The 18,350-nt window shown below is 36.3% G+C and overlaps 1 protein-coding gene across 3 annotated transcripts in view; it reads right to left on the reverse strand.

The window, feature by feature from the left end:
• Positions 1-18,350, reverse strand: part of PIK3C2A (phosphatidylinositol-4-phosphate 3-kinase catalytic subunit type 2 alpha) — a 105,532-nt gene that overhangs the window by 50,931 nt on the left and 36,251 nt on the right. For all 3 annotated transcript variants that reach the window (XM_044258902.1, XM_044258901.1, XM_044258903.1), the window contains exons 3-8: positions 16,038-16,141; positions 8,910-9,067; positions 6,877-6,997; positions 5,817-5,928; positions 4,108-4,187; positions 3,913-3,976 (exon numbers count right to left, since the gene is read on the reverse strand). In XM_044258902.1, coding sequence (XP_044114837.1) covers positions 3,913-3,976; positions 4,108-4,187; positions 5,817-5,928; positions 6,877-6,997; positions 8,910-9,067; positions 16,038-16,141 — 639 coding nt within the window. The remainder of the gene's footprint in view (positions 1-3,912; positions 3,977-4,107; positions 4,188-5,816; positions 5,929-6,876; positions 6,998-8,909; positions 9,068-16,037; positions 16,142-18,350) is intronic.

Here is an 18,350-nt window from a genome sequence, read left to right on the forward strand (position 1 = left end):
GGAAGAGGCTGGATTTCCAAAAAAGGGCTGAATTTTAGCCTGAGGTTGGAGGGAAGGTTCTATCCTAAGTCCTTAGAATTCCTTCACTATCCATTGTTCCTCAACCTAGAGCTAACAGTTGCTTTTTCGCACCTATTATTACTGCTGGACCCCTCAAAGCATAATTGGCAAACTTTTTAAAGGCCAGAGAGTAAACGTTTTAGGCTTGGAGGGCCACATCTTCTCTGTCACAACTCAACTCTGCTATTATGGTGTGAAAACAGATACTGATAATACATGACTAATAAGCTATGTTCCAATAAAACCTTGTTTATAAAAACAGGCAATAGGCCAGATTTAGCATACAAGCCATAATATGTCAAATCCTTCTTTAGAATCCTCTTTTACTCTTTATAGTAATTAAATAATTTTTATTAATTAATGATTCTCTAATTTTCCCTGTTCTACTACTATATTTCCTGTCTTCTAACTTGTCCTCTAATGGCCTGATCTGCCTGACAATTGACATGTAGTCATTTCCCCCACTGTACACCCTATTTTTGCTCTGGATATTCCCCTGACTTTCTACCCTATATCCTGTAAGCCTCAGTTATATAAATGTCCACGTGGAAAATTCATAGCATCTTCAACCCCCAAATTATACCCTATCAGAATCTAAACTGCAATATCATACATACTCTGATCACAATCTCTTTTGTTCTCACACATTCACTCTGACTAAACGAAGTCTTTGAGCTCAGACACTATTCTCTGCTTCTTCTACCAGGTAGCTGAATACTTTCAGAGAAGATCTCAGAACTGTACAGATTCAACATTCCCTAATTTCAGCAGGAACTTGCATGCTACTTAACATTCCTTTTACTCGTTCTTGGTCAGTTCTCTTTACCATTCTTCTTAGAATATGAAGCCAAACCATTATTCCTTGGCTCAAAACATGTGCCACTACCCTAACTTCACTTTACTTAAATAAATTAATACCTTATCTCTAGAAAATTAAGGCCTGTAGGAATCAAAACTTCTAGAACTTCCTGATCTCCCCTAAAAGCTAAATTAAAATGTACAAAGATTTATATGTGAACTCATAACTAAAAACTGTAAACTGACAAAATGTCCATTATTTGGTGGCCAGATAAAAACAAAATATGGTGTATCCATACAATGAAAGTATTCAGCAATAAAAAAAAATCAGATATAAAAGATTCCATAGGCTATGATTCCATTTACATGAAATCTCCATTAAAGGCAAATCTATCTAGCAGGAACCAGACTGGGCATTATCTGTGGGTGGGTCTAGGAATGGGGAATGACTGTAAAGTAGCAAATGGAAAATTTGGGGGTCATGAAAATGTTCTAAAGAACTAGATTGTGGGGATAATTATACAATTCTATGCATTTACTAAAAGAAATCATTGAATTATATACATCTAATGGGTACATTTTATGGTATATAAATTATACCACAATAAAGCTATAAAAATGTGGGTAATAATATTTTTTAGTCACTATTTTAGATAAGATGGTCATGAAGACATCTGTGATAAGTGAGTGGAGACCTTAAACTGATGGGTAAGCCATGCAAATATCTGGAGGAAAAGCATTAAAAGTAAAGGGAACAAAGGGGTATCTGGGTGGCTCAGTCAGTTAAGTGTCTGACTCTTGACTTCGGCTCAGGTCATGATCTCAGGGTTGTGAGATCAACCCCTGCATCCAGCTCTGCCTACTTAACACTGCTATTAAGATGAACAAAAGTCATCACAAACATAAAGTCCAAAATTAAGTTCCATATCTTCCATCCAAATCTGCCCCTCTCCTGGTTTCTCCCTCTCCCACCCCCCTCTTCCCCCACCCACCCTTTGCAGCTAAAAAAATATCTTCCTAATTGATCTGTTTCCATTCTCTCCCCTCTTCCTCACTCTATTCTAGCTAGACAGACAAACCTTATATATACTAGGCACCCTCCTCCCCCCCTAGAAAACCAGATAGTTTCTTTTCTTTTCTTTTTTTTTTTAATATTTTATTTATTTATTTATTTGGCAGAGAGATCACAAGTAGGCAAAGAGGCAGGCAGAGAGAGAGAGAGGAGGAAGCAGGCTCCCTGCTGAGCAGAGAGCCCGATGCGGGACTCGATCCCAGGACCCTGAGATCATGACCTGAGCCAAAGGCAGCGGCTTAACCCACTGAGCCACCCAGGTGCCCAAAACCAGATAGTTTCTTTCTCTCTAGTTCTTTGCTCAATTTCATCTTCTTAATAAGGCCTTCTCTGAATACAAATGTTGAAACTGAAACATTATCCTCCTTTATTTTTCTCTGTAGTGCTTACCACCTGATACAGCATGTTTTGCTACTTTTATTGTCTGTCTCATCCAACTAGAGTGTAAACTAAGAGCTGGGATTACAGTTTCATTTGTTTGCTGCCATATCCTCAGCACCTACAGCAAGCATCCCAATGAAGAGATATTCAACATTTACCAAATAAATGAATATGTTTAAATGCTGACAAGAGGGGCGCCTGGGTGGCTCAGTGGGTTAAGCCGCTGCCTTCGGCTCACGTCATGATCTCAGGGTCCTGGGATCGAGTCCCGCATCGGGCTCTCTGCTCAGCAGGGAGCCTGCTTCCTCCTCTCTCTCTCTGCCTGCCTCTCTGCCTACTTGTGATCTCTCTCTGTCAAATAAATAAATAAAATCTTTAAAAATAAATAAATAAATAAATGCTGACAAGAATGTATTAGTTGCTAGAAATTTAAGAGTCATCCTTCACTATTTCTTCTCTTACATCTCATTACGTACCAAAATCCTGCCAATTGTATCTCCTAAATATTGTTAATCAGATCCCTCCTTCCTGCCTTGACCACACTAATTATTTTTCACTTGGGATACTATAAAACACCTTCCTAAGGAGTCTCCCTGAAACAAATCCTGCCAGAACTCAATGTAACTTACACAGTATGGCCAGAAGGATTTCAAAGCTTGGGACTAAACAAGTCCTCACCCCAATCAACCCCCTATCATCAGCTAAAAATACCTTTAAAGGCTAAAGCAGGGGTCAGCAAACCTTCTCCATAAAATAGCAAATAGTAAGTTGTTTAGACTTTGCAGAATAAACAGTGTCTGTCCCAACTACTCAACTCTAGTATTAGAGCACAAATGCAGTCACAGAAAATATGTAAACTAATGAGTGTGACTGTGTTCCAAAAATTGTTTATTTACAAAAACAGAAAATGGACTGGATATGGCCCTCTAACCTAGAAGACAGATTAGAAGTTAACATGGATTATAAAGTGGCAGCTTATATCTGGTATCTCCAGTGTCCTCTCCCAATCTTCCCGTCACACTCTGTACTCTATTACAGAAACGCCATTTATTTCACATCTGTATCAAATCTGTGTGCTGTTCACACGCCCTTCCCACCTATCTTCTAGCTAACCCGTACTGTTGACTTGGCTTAGGCAAACTCCCTTCTTAGAGGCTTTCCATGAACTCTCAAGTTGGAAGAGTGCCCTTCTTTGATCTCCCAAAGAACACAATGTATACCTCTATACTACATTTACTATACTATATGAAACTGTGTTTAAATCCATCACTAGTTTTAAGTTCTTGGTAAATGGGGACTAGAGCTTTCATATTCATAACTCCAGCATCTAGCACATAGTGAACATTCAGTTAATACTATCTGAATTGATCTGAAGGCTCCTCTTAGTAATAAAGCGGAAATGAGGTGAAGTGCTAACTCATGCAATATTCAGAACTTTGGTTAACAAGATGGCTCAGAAAACAAGTCATCAAATGTCAACATCAAGAATACAGTTTTAATCATCCTTCTACAATACTTCCTCCACCACCACACTAATATTTAAGATAAAACAAAGACAAGAATCCTTAAGTCATTATGTCAAAATGTGAATTAAGACCTACTTCAATTTGAAGAGCCAGTTCCACTTGGTTGTGGTAAGAATCTAAAAGTTCTTCAACAGGGTATCTGAAATAAAGAACAATTATTGTGACTGAAGGATACTATATACCAATACTTTGTTTTATTCACCAAAATAAAGGTATTCACATCCAAAAGCAAAATCTGAAAACCTGAAATTAATGTTTTAGATGCCACACCTTGTCATGACTTCTTTGTAAGGTTTTTCCATTTGATGCAGGTGTTTGTTTAAATCCACAGGTGTTTTATCATCTTCTGCCTAAAAAAAATGTGTATATATACATTTTTAGTAGAAAAATAAAATCCATTCTTTGGTCTTCCTATTGTCAAATTAAATATGGTTAAGTTGTATGATAAATTCTTGAAACTAAAGTGATTTTTCAGAACAGAGGCTAAAATATTATCAGAATTAAATGCTATTTATAACTGAGTGAGGAAAAAGTACTCTAAAAAATTCATTTTATAAATTAAAAACATAAATGTCCTAGGTCTAGTTTCTGATATATAAGTAGCTCCCAAAGTAACAACTATTTCTGTTCTATAAGTAAAGAATAGAGAGCTTTAAAAAACAAAACAGTTTCTATTTTTTTAAGATTTTATTTATTTATCTGAGAGAGAGCACAAGCTGGAGGAGAAGCAGAGGGAGAAGCAGACTCCCTGCTGAGCAGGGAGCCTGATGTGAGGCTCAATCCTAGGACCCTGGGATTATGACCTGAGATGAAGGCAGCTGCTTAATCGACTAAGCCACCCAGGTGTCCCAAAACAAACACTTTTTTTTTTAACTTTTTTTTTAAGATTTTATTATCATTTCAGAGAGAGAGAGAGAGAGAGATCACAAGTAGGCAGAGAGGCAGACAGAGAGAGAGGGGGAAGCAGGCTCCCCGCTGAGCAGAGAGCCCATGCGGGGCTCGATCCCACGACTGTGGGATCACGACCCGAGCCACAGGCAGAGGCTTTAACCCACTGAGCCACCCAGGTGCCCCCCAAAACAAACACTTTTAAAGATGGCTGACAACCAAATGAAAATGATGGTGGGGTTGGATCAGATGTGGAAGAAATCATCTGAATGTCTGAGTTAGTTTTCTAATGATAATCAAATTGCTCCCAACCTTACCCTCAACAAACAAGGTACCAGTCTCTTCTGCCATACTAAATCTTTAGTATGTAAATATATTAAAAAACATCATTTCTTAAGAAACTGAAGAAAAGCCACCGAAGACTGCTAAAATATACTGAATTTCATGAAATAGTTTCCACCCAAGTGAAATAAATTTTATGAAACACAGGAGTAAAACATAAGAAAATAAAGTAAAAATGACTGCTATTTTTCCATCAAAGTTTTACCAAGTGAAGAATAATTCTCTTTAAAGATTAAAGTTTATCAAGTGTTCATACAGTAATAAAACAGCATAATCTCCTGTACTCTAATGTGCTTTAACTTCAAAAGAAAGTACTGTATTTTAAGAAGAGAAATAGTTTTCTTTAGTGCAGAATAATGTATATTTTTCAGTTTGATGCAAAAGTCAATGTGGATCTCTTCTTCCTCCAAACCGTATTTACTATTCAAAATCTTTCCTCCTTCCTCATTTCTCTTTGACCCCAAATGTTTTCATTCTTGTAAAACCATTACAAATCAAGCTTTTATTTCCTCCACTCTGATTTTCAAATATGCCTCCAGCTCACAGTAGTATGCTATCTAAGACTCCATGACTGAAAAGCTCCCCACATCTGCTGAAAACCCTTGTTGTGGGTAGAATTAGTTCCTCATTCCAATCCATTCACCAGTCCAACCCAGAAATCTTGGAGAATGCAGAAATTGCAAATTGGCTAATTAGGAGAATTACTCAGATTCAACCAAATGCAATTCAGTTATGAGGTACATACTTACTGTTCGGGCCAGATTTTGACACATTGCGCTGAAGGTCAAAAGTTGTAGTTTAATCTCTGTGTCCCATTTTCGGCAGTTTTGAATATATTCATGACTTCCAAGGCAATGATTACTATTAAAATATATTAATTTTCATCAATGTTATTCTCAAAGTAGAAATTACAGAGGTAAGAGTAAGATATAACTTGTATCTGCATCAGAAATTGAAGAGAATGGTAAAATGTAGAGACAGTTTTGTTTGTTTTATAGATTTTATTTATTTATTTGACTGAATAAGCAGAGATCACAAGCAGGCTGAGAGGCAGGCAGAGAGAGAGAGAGAGGTGGAAGCAGGCTCCCCGCTGAGCAGAGAGCCCTATGTGGGGCTCGATCCCACCTGGGATCATGACCGGAACCGAAGGCAGAGGCCCTAACGCACTGAGCCACCCCGGTGCCCCGTAGAGACAGTTTTTTAACCAAGTGTGGGCACTTAAATAAAAGAGTAATTCTACATGAGAAGAGTCACAGCACAAAAGAAAGAAGATGAAGATGAAAAAAAGAAACAAGAAAAACAAGGGCAGGGCATTTCGAATAACCTAAAATACTAAAATCTGTAAAATAACTGCACTAAAAGCTAGATACAATAAATTACCTGGTTCAGAAAAAAATTATAATGATTATTTTAGGCAACTAAAAGGAAGTCACAGCTGACCACTGTGTGAAAAGTAATGGTACACGCTACAAAAGGAAAATGGGGAGTCTATAATGATGTGACTATCAACTCTTAGCACAAAGAAAAGAGCCATTAAATTCACTTATCAACCGATTGCCCACCATTCTTTCCATTTAAGACTATAAGCTTAAGGGCAATACCACGTTTTAATTATGTCTGTTAGCCCTCCACTGTCTTAAACACATCTCAATGTAAGTGTATCTCAATATAAGCTTATTGATCCAATGAATTAACTTAGCAGGACCCAATGTATTCTTGGGAGTACAAATTTAACTTGAAATTTTTCTAATTTAACTCCTTAAAATTAAATTTCAAAAGACGTTGCTCAGTAGTTAAATGAATACTTACTTTTGCAGCACTTCCTCTTGACCACAAACTTTCAGAACATAGCTGCCAACATCTACTTGATTCAAGTCATCATGTACCCAGCAAAGGGCTTGCATTATAATGATTTCTACAGTAGAACTCACTGTAAAAGAGGCATCAGTTTCATTTTGCTCATTTCACTCTATACACTTGAGAATGTAATTCTTATCATTTAAGAGAGCCCATACAACAGAAATATAATGTAGGCCACATACAGAATTTAAGATATTCTACTAGCCAGATTGAGAAAAGTAAAAAGAAACAGGTGAAGCTAATTTCAACATATTTAACTTAATAAATCCAAAATGTCATTGCATCATATAACCAGCATTTTTAAATTACCAATGACACAGCTTATTTCTTTTCAAATTGGGTCTTTGAAATCCACTGTGTATTTTACATATATAGCACATCTCACTCTATATTAGCCACATTTTGAGTACTCAATAGCCACATGGGGCTAGTGATTACTATATTAGAGGGGGCAGATCTTAGCTAAGAAAGCCACCTCCCTACCAACGACTCCTCCGAAAAGGTTAACATTTAGCAGGACACAGCAAACAATGATTTAAACCAAATCATAAGGAAAAAATAATTACCATTTTAAATGTTTGACATGTTCCTCATAAATTTTCCAAAGAATAAAAATATAGCAAGTAGGAAGTATTGTTCAATTATTGTTCGTGACAATAGCTGGATACTAAGATTACAAGACACTAAAAATTAAAGTAACCCTTTAAAGTAATTTACTTCTAAGAGTTCCTATGTTCAATTTAGAAAACAATTATTCAGTTCAGACTTCATGAAAATCAACAGATTGGCAGAAAAGGCCATAAAATATCTAATGCAATGGGTACATTTCTGAACAGCCAATTGTATGGTAATACTTATCATTTGGACACACTTATATCCTAATGTGGTTAAATTTCTTAACAGAGATGCACACTGTAAATGTGCATGTTTATGAAGAACCAAACGATAGGCATTTGAGATATTTTCTCAAAAAGTAATATCTTGATTTATTGTCTTTTTTTATATTGTCTTGATATATTGTCTTTAAGTCATTACTTTTTTCCTCAAAAAGTAATGATATCTTGACATATTAAGTAAAAACCATACAAACTGAAATACTTGTCATCAGTGTTTACTATTTCTATCAAGGGGCCTATTTATCTTTTTTCAATTTTAGTAGAATTCTTACAACAAAAGGGTTTTAAATAATCCCCAGATCAAAATTCAAAGTATGTTATAAGAATAGTTTTTCCTTTAGAAACTAAAAGAATAATTATTATAGTTGGCTAACATTTTTGTTTCAGATTCATATTTTTTTTCAAAGAGCCTTGAAAAGTGCAAAGCTACAAAGAAAGTATCCAAATATTGGACATTTTCCTAGTCAAAACCATGCCCCAAAAATGGCATCATTTTTAGGTCAAAGTACTGTAGAAATATAGCCCTTATTCTACTGCTGGAATCCCATTAAAATAATATACATCATGAGACTCAAACTATGACAAAAATTTCCTACAGACTTAAGGATACATTTCTAGAAAGGATATCCACACCAAATTTGGAAGAGAATTAGAACTAAAGGAGGATTATCTACTTCTTAGAAGAGCTTAGCAAGATACCTAGAATTTCAATTTCACTGACAGCTATTTATAAACAAACACTCTTCTTGCCATAAAATGGAAAAAAAAAAATTGGGACTATAAATAGCCTTTTAATACCATGCTTTGGGACCTTGACCAAATGTCACCAATTAATCAAAATTACTCAGCATTTTTCACAGAAATATGTAGTCATAAAGGTAAACTATTTTCCCACTAGTCCTAACCAGAAAATTATCCAAATGAATGCCATTTTTTTGAAAAGGGTAACTAATGAATGTTAAATATTTTACCACACACACACAACACAAAAATTTTTTAAAGGATACCTAATGGTAACAGGGTCAAGAATGATTAAAATTTAAACATGTCTCCCAAAGCAAGATGGTTGGGAAACCACAAACCTACCATCACATGTAAAAGTAACTGGCAGTTGAAATCCTTCAATTTCAATGGAGACCTTCACGCTGGCATTTTCTCCACATATATTTCTTTGCACTGTAACTGGACTTAACAAATAGCCCGGATTTGTGCAGTGATTGGTATATGGAAAGTTGGTCTTCAATCTGTTCACAAGAAAGAAGAAGTTAAAAATATTTTTAAAGCTGCATTTGAGAGCCCTAAACAAAACTTTGCATGCTTACTACCATTCAGTTCTGTGTCTTGTTCAATTCTAAAGTAGCTCATAAGAACTGTAATGAATGGACCCCAGTTAAACTCCAAATACCAGCATTTGCCTTTTAGATAAGAGGAATCCAAGAAAAGAGATTATTAAGTAGAGCCTGAGATCTGTGATAACACTAGCAACATTAACCAGGCATACACTGGATACAAAGCATTAAATGAGGTTTTCTGCTTCAGATTTTTTGGCTATACAGTATAATTATACAAAATGTACACTTTTAATGAATCTACTGAGAATACAGCAAAGTAACCCTCAACTGCAATTGCTAGAGGGATAAAAAGTTTGTTGTCTTTTAAAAATGTTTTTCTTAGGGCTTTTTCTCCTACATTTTGGGGGCAGAGGGTTGGTTGTTAGACAACAATAAAAAATCATTATCAGTTTTTACCATGCTGTAGGCCGTTATTCTCTCAAAGTGATTTCTAAAACTCAGGGAATGGCAAGAACTGCCTGTGAAGGTATTCACAGGAACAACATAGTTTAAATTGAAATGCATGAGTACAGTATATACGGCTCTTCTCCAACATCACTTTCTGTTACCAGAAAACAAAGGAAAATTTGATGCCTTTTTTAAATTTGTAGCCTGCCTTTAACTGACTTTTTTCTGGAGGTTAGAAGACAAGATCCAATTCTCCTGAGTGCTTTTCACAGGAATATAAATGGAATGAATGCTTGAAGTATTATGTATTCCCTCTGTAGAGATTAAAATAATCAAGTCATAGGAATAAAATAAAATAGTTTGGGAAGACAAAAAGAAAACGATCAGGAGAGGAGCACCTGGGGGGCTCAGTTGGTTAAGTGTCTGACTTTGATTTTGGCTCAGGCCATGATCTCAGGGTCCTAAGACTGAGTCCCTCGACCTGCTCCGTACTGAAGTGTGCTTGAGCACTCTTCTCTAAACAAAATCTTGGGACACCTGGGTGGCTCAGTCAGTTAAGCATCTGCCTTCAGCTCTGGTCATCATCTCAGGGTCCTGGAACAAAGTCTGGCATCTGCACTCCCCTCAGTGGGGAGCCTGCTTCTCCACCTGCTTGTATGCTCTCTCTCTGACAAATAAATAAATAAATCTACAAATAAATTAAGTCTTTAAAAATAATAATAAAATAAAATCTTAAAAAAAAAAAAAAAAGTTTGAGAGGCAGTGAGTATAACTGTACACAGTCTCTAGAGCCAGACAACCTGAGTTTAAATCCTGATTTTACTACTTACCAGCCATGTAACCACAGGCAAGTTACTGAATCTGCTTCCAGCTTCCTCTTCTACAAACTGAGGACACCACCACTAACTTCATAAGGTTATTGTGAGAATTATGTGAACTAAGTTTTTTTAAGAATTTTTTAAAAGATTTTATTTATTTTTTTGACAGAGAGAAACAGTGAGAGCAGGAACATGAGCAGGGGGAGTAGGAGAGGGAAAGCAGGGAGCCCAATGGGGGTCTTGATCCCAAGACCTTGGGATCATGACTTGAGCCGAAAGCAGACAGTTAACAACTGAGCCACCCAGGTGCCCCTATGTGAACTAAGTTTGTAACACACTCAGAGCAGTGCCTAGTAACAGAGGGGCTACAGGCATCTTGTCAAATAAATGAATAAACGAAAAATCCAAGTTCTGCACTGTAGTCTTAAGTACCACAAAAGATCCAATATTAAAAAGAAGAAAAGTAGAGGTGTCTTGGTGGCTCAGTGAGTTCAAGCCTCTGCCTTCAGCTCAGGTCATGACGCCAAGGTCCTGGGATGGAGCCCCGCATCAGGCTTTCTGCTCAGCAGGGAGCCTGCTTCCCTACCTCTCTGTCTACTTGGGATCTCTGTCTGTCAAATAAATAAATAATGTCTTTAAAAAAAAAAAAGAAGAAGAAGAAGAAAAGTAATTTTAAAAAAACTAATACAGGGGCGCCTGGGTGGCTCAGTGGGTTAAAGCCTCTGCCTTCGGCTCAGGTCATGATCTCAGAGTTCTGGGATGGAGCCCCACATTGGGCTCTCTGCTCCATGGGGAGCCTGCTCCCCGCCCCACCGCCTGCCTCTCTGCCTACTTGTAATCTCTGTCTGTCAAATAAATAAATAAAATCTTAAAAAAAAATTAATAAAAGTTGAGGTGCTTGGGTGGCTAAGTTGGTTGAACGTTTGCCTTCAGTTCATGTCATGACCTCAGGGTTCTGGGATCAAGCCTGGTATTGGGCTCCCTGCTCAATGGGGAGCCTGCTTCCCCCTCTCCCTCTGGCCCTCCCTATTGCTTGTGTTCTCTCTCTCTTTCACTTTCTCTCTCAAATAAATAAAATCTTAAGAAAAAAACTGCTATAAGTAATAAACTTATATTGACATTGGAAATGCACCTTTATACATGGATACAGCATCTTCAGATATTTAACTGTTTCAAACTTACCCCTCTACAACATAGTGCCAAGACCTTCGTTGGACCTTGCCCAAGATTCTTTTTTCTTATTAATTTACTAGGTATTCTCTTGTTTTCTACACTATAAAATAGATACTTACAGCAAATCACGTATCAGAGAATTCTGCCTATATCCAAGCAAGATTTCAAGTTTCAGAAATCCTTAAAGATGATGAAAGGACAAGCAGACATTCCTGATAATAGCTCAGAAATTTATTAGACTAAATTTCCAGTGATCAAAGTTACATTCAGTGAACTTGATTTGCTAGGGTAGGTTCCTTCAACTCCTTTCCTTAAAGTGAGTTCTTTTTTGAATACATGCACCCCAATGAATTTTATAGCAGCATTATTTATAATAGCCAAATTATGGAAACAGCTCAAGTGTCGACTGAATGATGAATGGATAATGAAGAGATAGGAATATTGGAATAATGGAGTATTATTCAGCCATAACAAAGAATGAAAGCTTGCCATTTGCAATGACATGGATGGAGCTGGAGGAGAATATTACGCTAAGGGAAGTCAATCAGGAATAGACAAATACCGTATGATTTCACTCATATGTGGAATTTAAGAAACAAGCAAATGAGCCATTGGGGTAGGGGAAAAGAAAAAGGTAAAAACCAAGAAACAGACTCTCTCTCTCTTTTTTTTTTTTTAATGTAGGTTCCATGCCAAGTATGAAGTCCAGCGTGGAGTTTGAACTCACCTGAGCTTAGATCAAGTCAGACCCTTCCTTAACTGAATGAGCCCCTCAGGTGCTCCCAAGAAACAGACTCTTAACTACAAAGAACAAAGTGATGGTCACCAGAGAGGAGGTAGGTGAAGGGATGGGTTAAATAGGTGATGGGAATTACGGAGCACACTTACTATGATGAGCACCGGTGATACATGGAAATACTGCACTGGAATTTCAATAAAAACTTCAAAAAAGTCCCTTTTTTACATAGCAACGTGAATGTACTTAATATCACATACCTGCACATGTAAAACTGGTTAAAATAGCAAATTTCACACTATGTACGTTTTATCACCATAAAAAAATTTTATAAATGACGGGTGCCTGGGTGGCACTGTCAGATGAGTGCCTGACCCTTGGCTTTGGCTCAGGTCATGAGCTCAGGGTAGTGAAATGGAACCCCATGTTGGGCTTTTTTAATTTTAAATGAGTTCTATCTCTGCTTGACATCATAGAAGATAATCCAGAAAAAAAAGTCATTTTGTTTCTGCAAAACTGACATTTCTTTATTTTTATGGTTTTGTCTGCTTTATCCAAATTGGGGAAAAACTAAAATGATAACAGATTCTTTAAAGTTGGGGGGTTTTTTGTTTTGTTTATAACTAAATTTTTAAACACACAAAAGCAAATTAAACTGCTGAATTATTTAAATAAACCATCAGAGGTGTTTTTATGGATACCCTCATACACTGGAGCTTGATATTCTTAAGTTATAACAATACAGATTACTTTTTAAACTCTAATTTTCATTTTCTCTCAAATTTCCACCTCTCTGTTATCACCAAAGAAACAGCCTTCTTGGCTTATTTTTATTATTTTTTAAAGATTTATTTATTTTAGAGATACTGAGAAAGAGTGCATGAGTAGGGGAGGAGCAGAGGAGAGAATCCCAAGCAGACTCCCTGCTGAGCACAGAGCCCTAACTGGGGCTCAATCTCCAAACCCATGAGATAATGACCGCAGCCAAAACCAAGAGTCAAATGCTCAACCAACTGAGCCACCCAAGTGCCCCTTAGTTTGCTTATTTAATGTGGCTCTACAGTTCAGGAAATTTAAATCTTTTATGGTTTATTTTCCTACTGTGTGCTCAATCAAGCTGAAGTTAGGTACAGACAAAGCCAAATCATGCAAAATCAGAAGGACAGGAAAAAAAGATAAAAATGAGGGCTTTTAAAAAGGCAAAAATAAAAATTACAGAAGTAAAGTCTGTATTATTTAGAATAAAATTACCTAAATGCAGAAGTTAAGTCCTTGAAAACATACAAGGAATCACTGGGATCAGGACACTATTGCAGGATGTAAATATTAGATTTGAACTGTATAGGAATAAAAGAAACTAGAAGGCTATTGAAAATGACAAGTATAAGGTATAGTTTCTCATCCTATCCTCCTAAGAAACCATTAAAAACTTTGGTACCTAATATTACTCTAAGAACTCTCTCTGGAACTATGTAAGTAGCAGATCCAGCAAGCTTTGTCAATTACGATAAATGAGAGAGGTAAGAAAACAAGAAATAAAAACCAGAAAGATGCAGTAATAATGAAATGTCCTGAATCACAGCATTACAATCCTTTAAACTAGATAAGATTCTTGAGATCACTAATCCAGCTCCCTAATTTCACACAGGGAAAAAAAAAAGTCTTAGAACCAGCAATGTATCAGAGTCTGTTATACAAGTAATCTTAATTGTAAAAAGTATCTTGACAAATCTTTCATAGCTGAGTTAAAATGATTAATCATTTTAAGAGATTTCAAAAGTAAGGAGTTTAAGGAGTAAAAGTATAAACAGTTGTTTAAGGATTAAGAGTATAAATACTTGTTTAAAAATTTCAGTGCAGAAATGATCTTACTGGGGAAAAAAAATAGCGCTATTAATTTCTTCAAGGGATATCTCCTGACCCCTATCTCCAAAGTCGCAGGGGAAGAAGTGAAGAGCCTAGAAGATGGCTCCAAAAACACCTCCGCTTCTTACTTCTCTCAAATATTTTTTGGAATCACTCTCTACTAATAGAAATAAAATTACAAAAAGAAGTCATTCTCTCCTTAGTTCATCTGGGGTTTCAGATTATATAAACCACTGTGCACGTGTATAAATAAAAATAATCATTTTAGCTTAGTGGCAGAGTCTGTGTAAATAACTATACGATTCAAATGGGGAGAAAGGTAGATCTCAAGACAGGCTAATTTCCCAACCTGCAAAGCTTAAATGCAACAGTCACTCAAAACAGTCTAACAGAAAGCATATAGGGCTTATTTAGGGAGAAAACTGAAGGAACTAGATAAACACATAACAGATTACTTCCAAAATTAAGGCAAGAGTATTTCCAAATTATTAACCATGGTATACCACATATGGTATAATGACATGAAGGCATAGATAATTTATAATACATGTAATTTGAATATTAAGTCACCTAAATGTCTCTTCTATCTTAAAAACCTTTCCACAGAGAAGAAAAAGGGCCTCTACTGATATTTTTCTTCTTTTTCTCCCCTAAGGTATTCTGAAGAAAAGAAATGTTGGTTAAGAGGTAACAAAGACAGAATTTTAATGAAATATTACCAATTGTCTAGAAAATCCAGTTAATAAGTTCCTTAAACATTAAAATGAAGTATATACTCAAAAATGATTTGGGAACCCCACACTCTGCTTCACTTACAGCAGACCATACTGAGGAAAATACTGAATTCAATGAATAAATCCCTCACTGGTGATATACTTTCTTCCGATAACAGATTTCAACCCCTTGGCCACAATGTTTGTTGTTCCACTCTTTCCTTCCGTGGGATTTTTCTATCTGGTGTTGGCTGAGGGGACTCCCTTTCCTCCCTTCCTGCAAGACCATTAGAATATAAAGTCTAAGTAAGCTACAAGTGGCTATATTCCCTGCCTTCAAAACCCCACCTGCAGTAGTAGAAAATGAAGCCAACATTCAGGGAGGAAGGGCAGGAAAAAGGAAAGGATGAAAATGGGAAAGGGGAATCCAAAGGGAGGAGAGATCAACTCAAGCATGTAATTTCCAAGATCTTGCTGTAACTGAGCTCTGTTCCGTCCTTCCTCTTTCTGCTATAGGGGTTTATGAATCAATACATGACTGTTCTTTAAGCTAGTTTAAGATGGGTTTCTAGCACTCACAACAGAAGTCGACTAATATAGTGATACAATGGAAAGAAAACAAACTGAACCAAAAGCAAAGGAGACCTGACTCTGCTGCTGGCTAGCTGAGTAAATTTTAGTAGGTAACTTCTCTGAGTCTGTTTCCTCATCTATAAGAAGTATTAGACATATTTAAGATAAAAAGAATATTTCAGAAATGCATTTTTCTAACATTTGCTCCTATAAACTCCTGTTGTACAAGCATCTCTTAAAGGGCAGTATTTTGAATGTCAGAAAGTTTACAGTAAATTGTCTCCCTAAAACAAAAATGGATTTTTTAAGTGTACCAAAACTTATATATGTTTAAGCCATGTTTTCAATGGTTAACAGTGAAATTACTGTCTGACCTCAATTTTTTCTTCTAAGTATTCACAAACTAAACAGGTTAGGAAGGATACAGGTTTAACTACAATTGTTGTTAGTGTGTTAATTAATGGTCTTGAAATTTTAGCCAGAGGGAGAAGATAACTGAAATTTTAAAAATCTTAGAATTATTAGTACTATCCTTGTTTTCAAGTTAACTTTTTAAAAGTATTTAATAAAAAAACTTTATAAGAAAAATTCCTTACTTTGTAATGGACTGACAAAAAGCTGCCACTTCCTCATTCTGTACTTCAATTTCTTGTACAAGAGAACTTCCGGTTGACAAACCACTGGTCCCATTTGGGTCTTTCTGTAACCAAAAAAATGTTTTTATTTTAAATGTAAAAGATCTCTAAATGTTAAATAGCAGTAAAGCACAAACACGTTTTTACAAAAGTATATACAAAGATATGGAGGAAAAACAAATCATATCAATAGCAAAGTTTTATATTATAGATTTCTATCTTTGTAAAAGTAATACCAGCTAAGCCTTGAAGTTCATTGGTTTTACTTGCTCAAAAGCAGAAGTAGGTTGTACTTTGTACTGGTCAACAAGAATGGAATGCTGAAGATATTTCCATTCAAAACCTTCCCAAAATAAATGCTTCAGAAAGTTAACGGCTAAATAAAATTAAAGGACTACACTGTTTTAAGAAAGTGAAAAGATCAAGCCCATTTGGGACTCCTCTAGTAACCAGAAATTCTATTTTTTCAACTTTGGCCCAACTCCAAAAAGGCAGCTGGTTCTTTATGTAAGAGAATGAGTTTTAGGAGTTAGCAGGCATTTTCCATCTTAATAAACTTATGCACACATCCTGACAGTCCTTTAAAAGTTAAGTTTATGTCTGATCAAACTCTGTGTACAATACTTCAAAGAGATAAATTCACTACCCAAGCAGAGCTAAAGAGCAGAGTCCATTTGGAACTGTCTTTTTAAAAAAGGATTTTATTTGAGAGGGAAGCGTGCCTATTTGTGCAAGTGCCTGAGTGGTGAGGTGGGGGGAGGGAGCAGAGGAGAAGGGAGAGGAAGAAGGAAAGAATGTTAAACCAACTCCATGTTGAATGCAGAGCCCAACTCAGGGCTAGATCCACAATCCACGAAGTTGAGATCATAACCTGAGCTGAAACCAAAAGATGCTTAATGGACCAGGTCACCAAGGCACCCCCATTTAGAGGTGTTTTGATTTACTATATAAAAATACTTAGTCGGACACAAATTTCAAATGTAAATTTCCTTTGAAATTCAATTAAATTAAAATTGGAATATTCTCAACTCAAAACTAAGTGAATGAGAATACAGTACATATATTTCAAGAATTCTAATGGAGTTCAATGACCATGGCACACACAAAAACCTTGTCAGAAAAATTACAGCAACAACTCCTTTATGAATTTCCTTCTTTTTTTTAAAGATTTTTTATTTATTTATTTGAGAGAGAGAGACAGTGAGAGAGAGCATGAGCGAGGAGAAGGTCAGAGAGCGAAGCAGACTTCCCATGGAGCTGGGAGCCCGATGTGGGACTCGATCCCGGGACTCCAGGATCACGCCCTGAGCCGAAGGCAGTCGTCCAACCAACTGAGCCACCCAGGCGTCCCATGAATTTCCTTCTTTTAAAACGTATCAGACCCCTTTCTCCTAGAATGGGATATGCACATTTAAGGGGGGAAAAACACAAAACAAACCTTGAGTTCTAGAAAAATCACAACTAAAAATAACACAACTCATGGGAAAAACAGAGTTAAGGCAAACTATTCAAAATCCACTTAACTTTGTAATTAAGGCCTCAACTAAAATAGTAAGTCCTTATAAAAATATGTGCACAGTTAAATCTCCACTTGAATTTGCACCTAGCATTATGGTCTTCGATCCTCTGAAGCCTTAAACCCTGGAACTCCTGCTTCTACTAAAGACCAATTTCAATGAAGTTAAAATACAATCTAGAAAAAAATATATAATCTAGGATGTACATCTTCATGAAAGTTCTTAAAGCAAAGAGAAAGGTCTTCACAACTTTGTCTGCACTTACTGGTCTTCACCAGAGAGCTTAACACTGTGGAACATGGAATCACTCTTGACGCCACTCAATCAACCACCATCTTCACTAGAAGACAAACACTTCTGCAGAATTTCCAATGTTTTCCTTAATATTTTCTCATATTACTAAGGATTTCTTTTTAATTATGAGAAAGTTTGTTCTTTTTGTTTTAAAATGTTACATGCTGGAAAAATTGTGTTTGAACAAATGCCACTTCTCCATTTTACTGACATCAAGCCAATATTTACCAATTATGTGAGTTAATTTGTGTTACAGAAACAAGCACTATAGCAAATAAACCATACAACCCTGAAAAAGGGATTTAGTATTCCTAAAAATTCTCTGGCCTGACATATCAAATTTGCCATAATCTAATCCAATCACATTTCCCAGAACTTCCCAAATGATTTCTATGTTCCAATTAGTTTGAATAATATCCTGTTCTCCCCTCCTGCCACCTTTAAGTACTTAGTCTGAACCAAA

The sequence above is a fragment of the Neovison vison genome, chromosome 7 (assembly GCF_020171115.1).
Source record: "Neovison vison isolate M4711 chromosome 7, ASM_NN_V1, whole genome shotgun sequence".
Taxonomy (NCBI): domain Eukaryota; kingdom Metazoa; phylum Chordata; class Mammalia; order Carnivora; family Mustelidae; genus Neogale; species Neogale vison.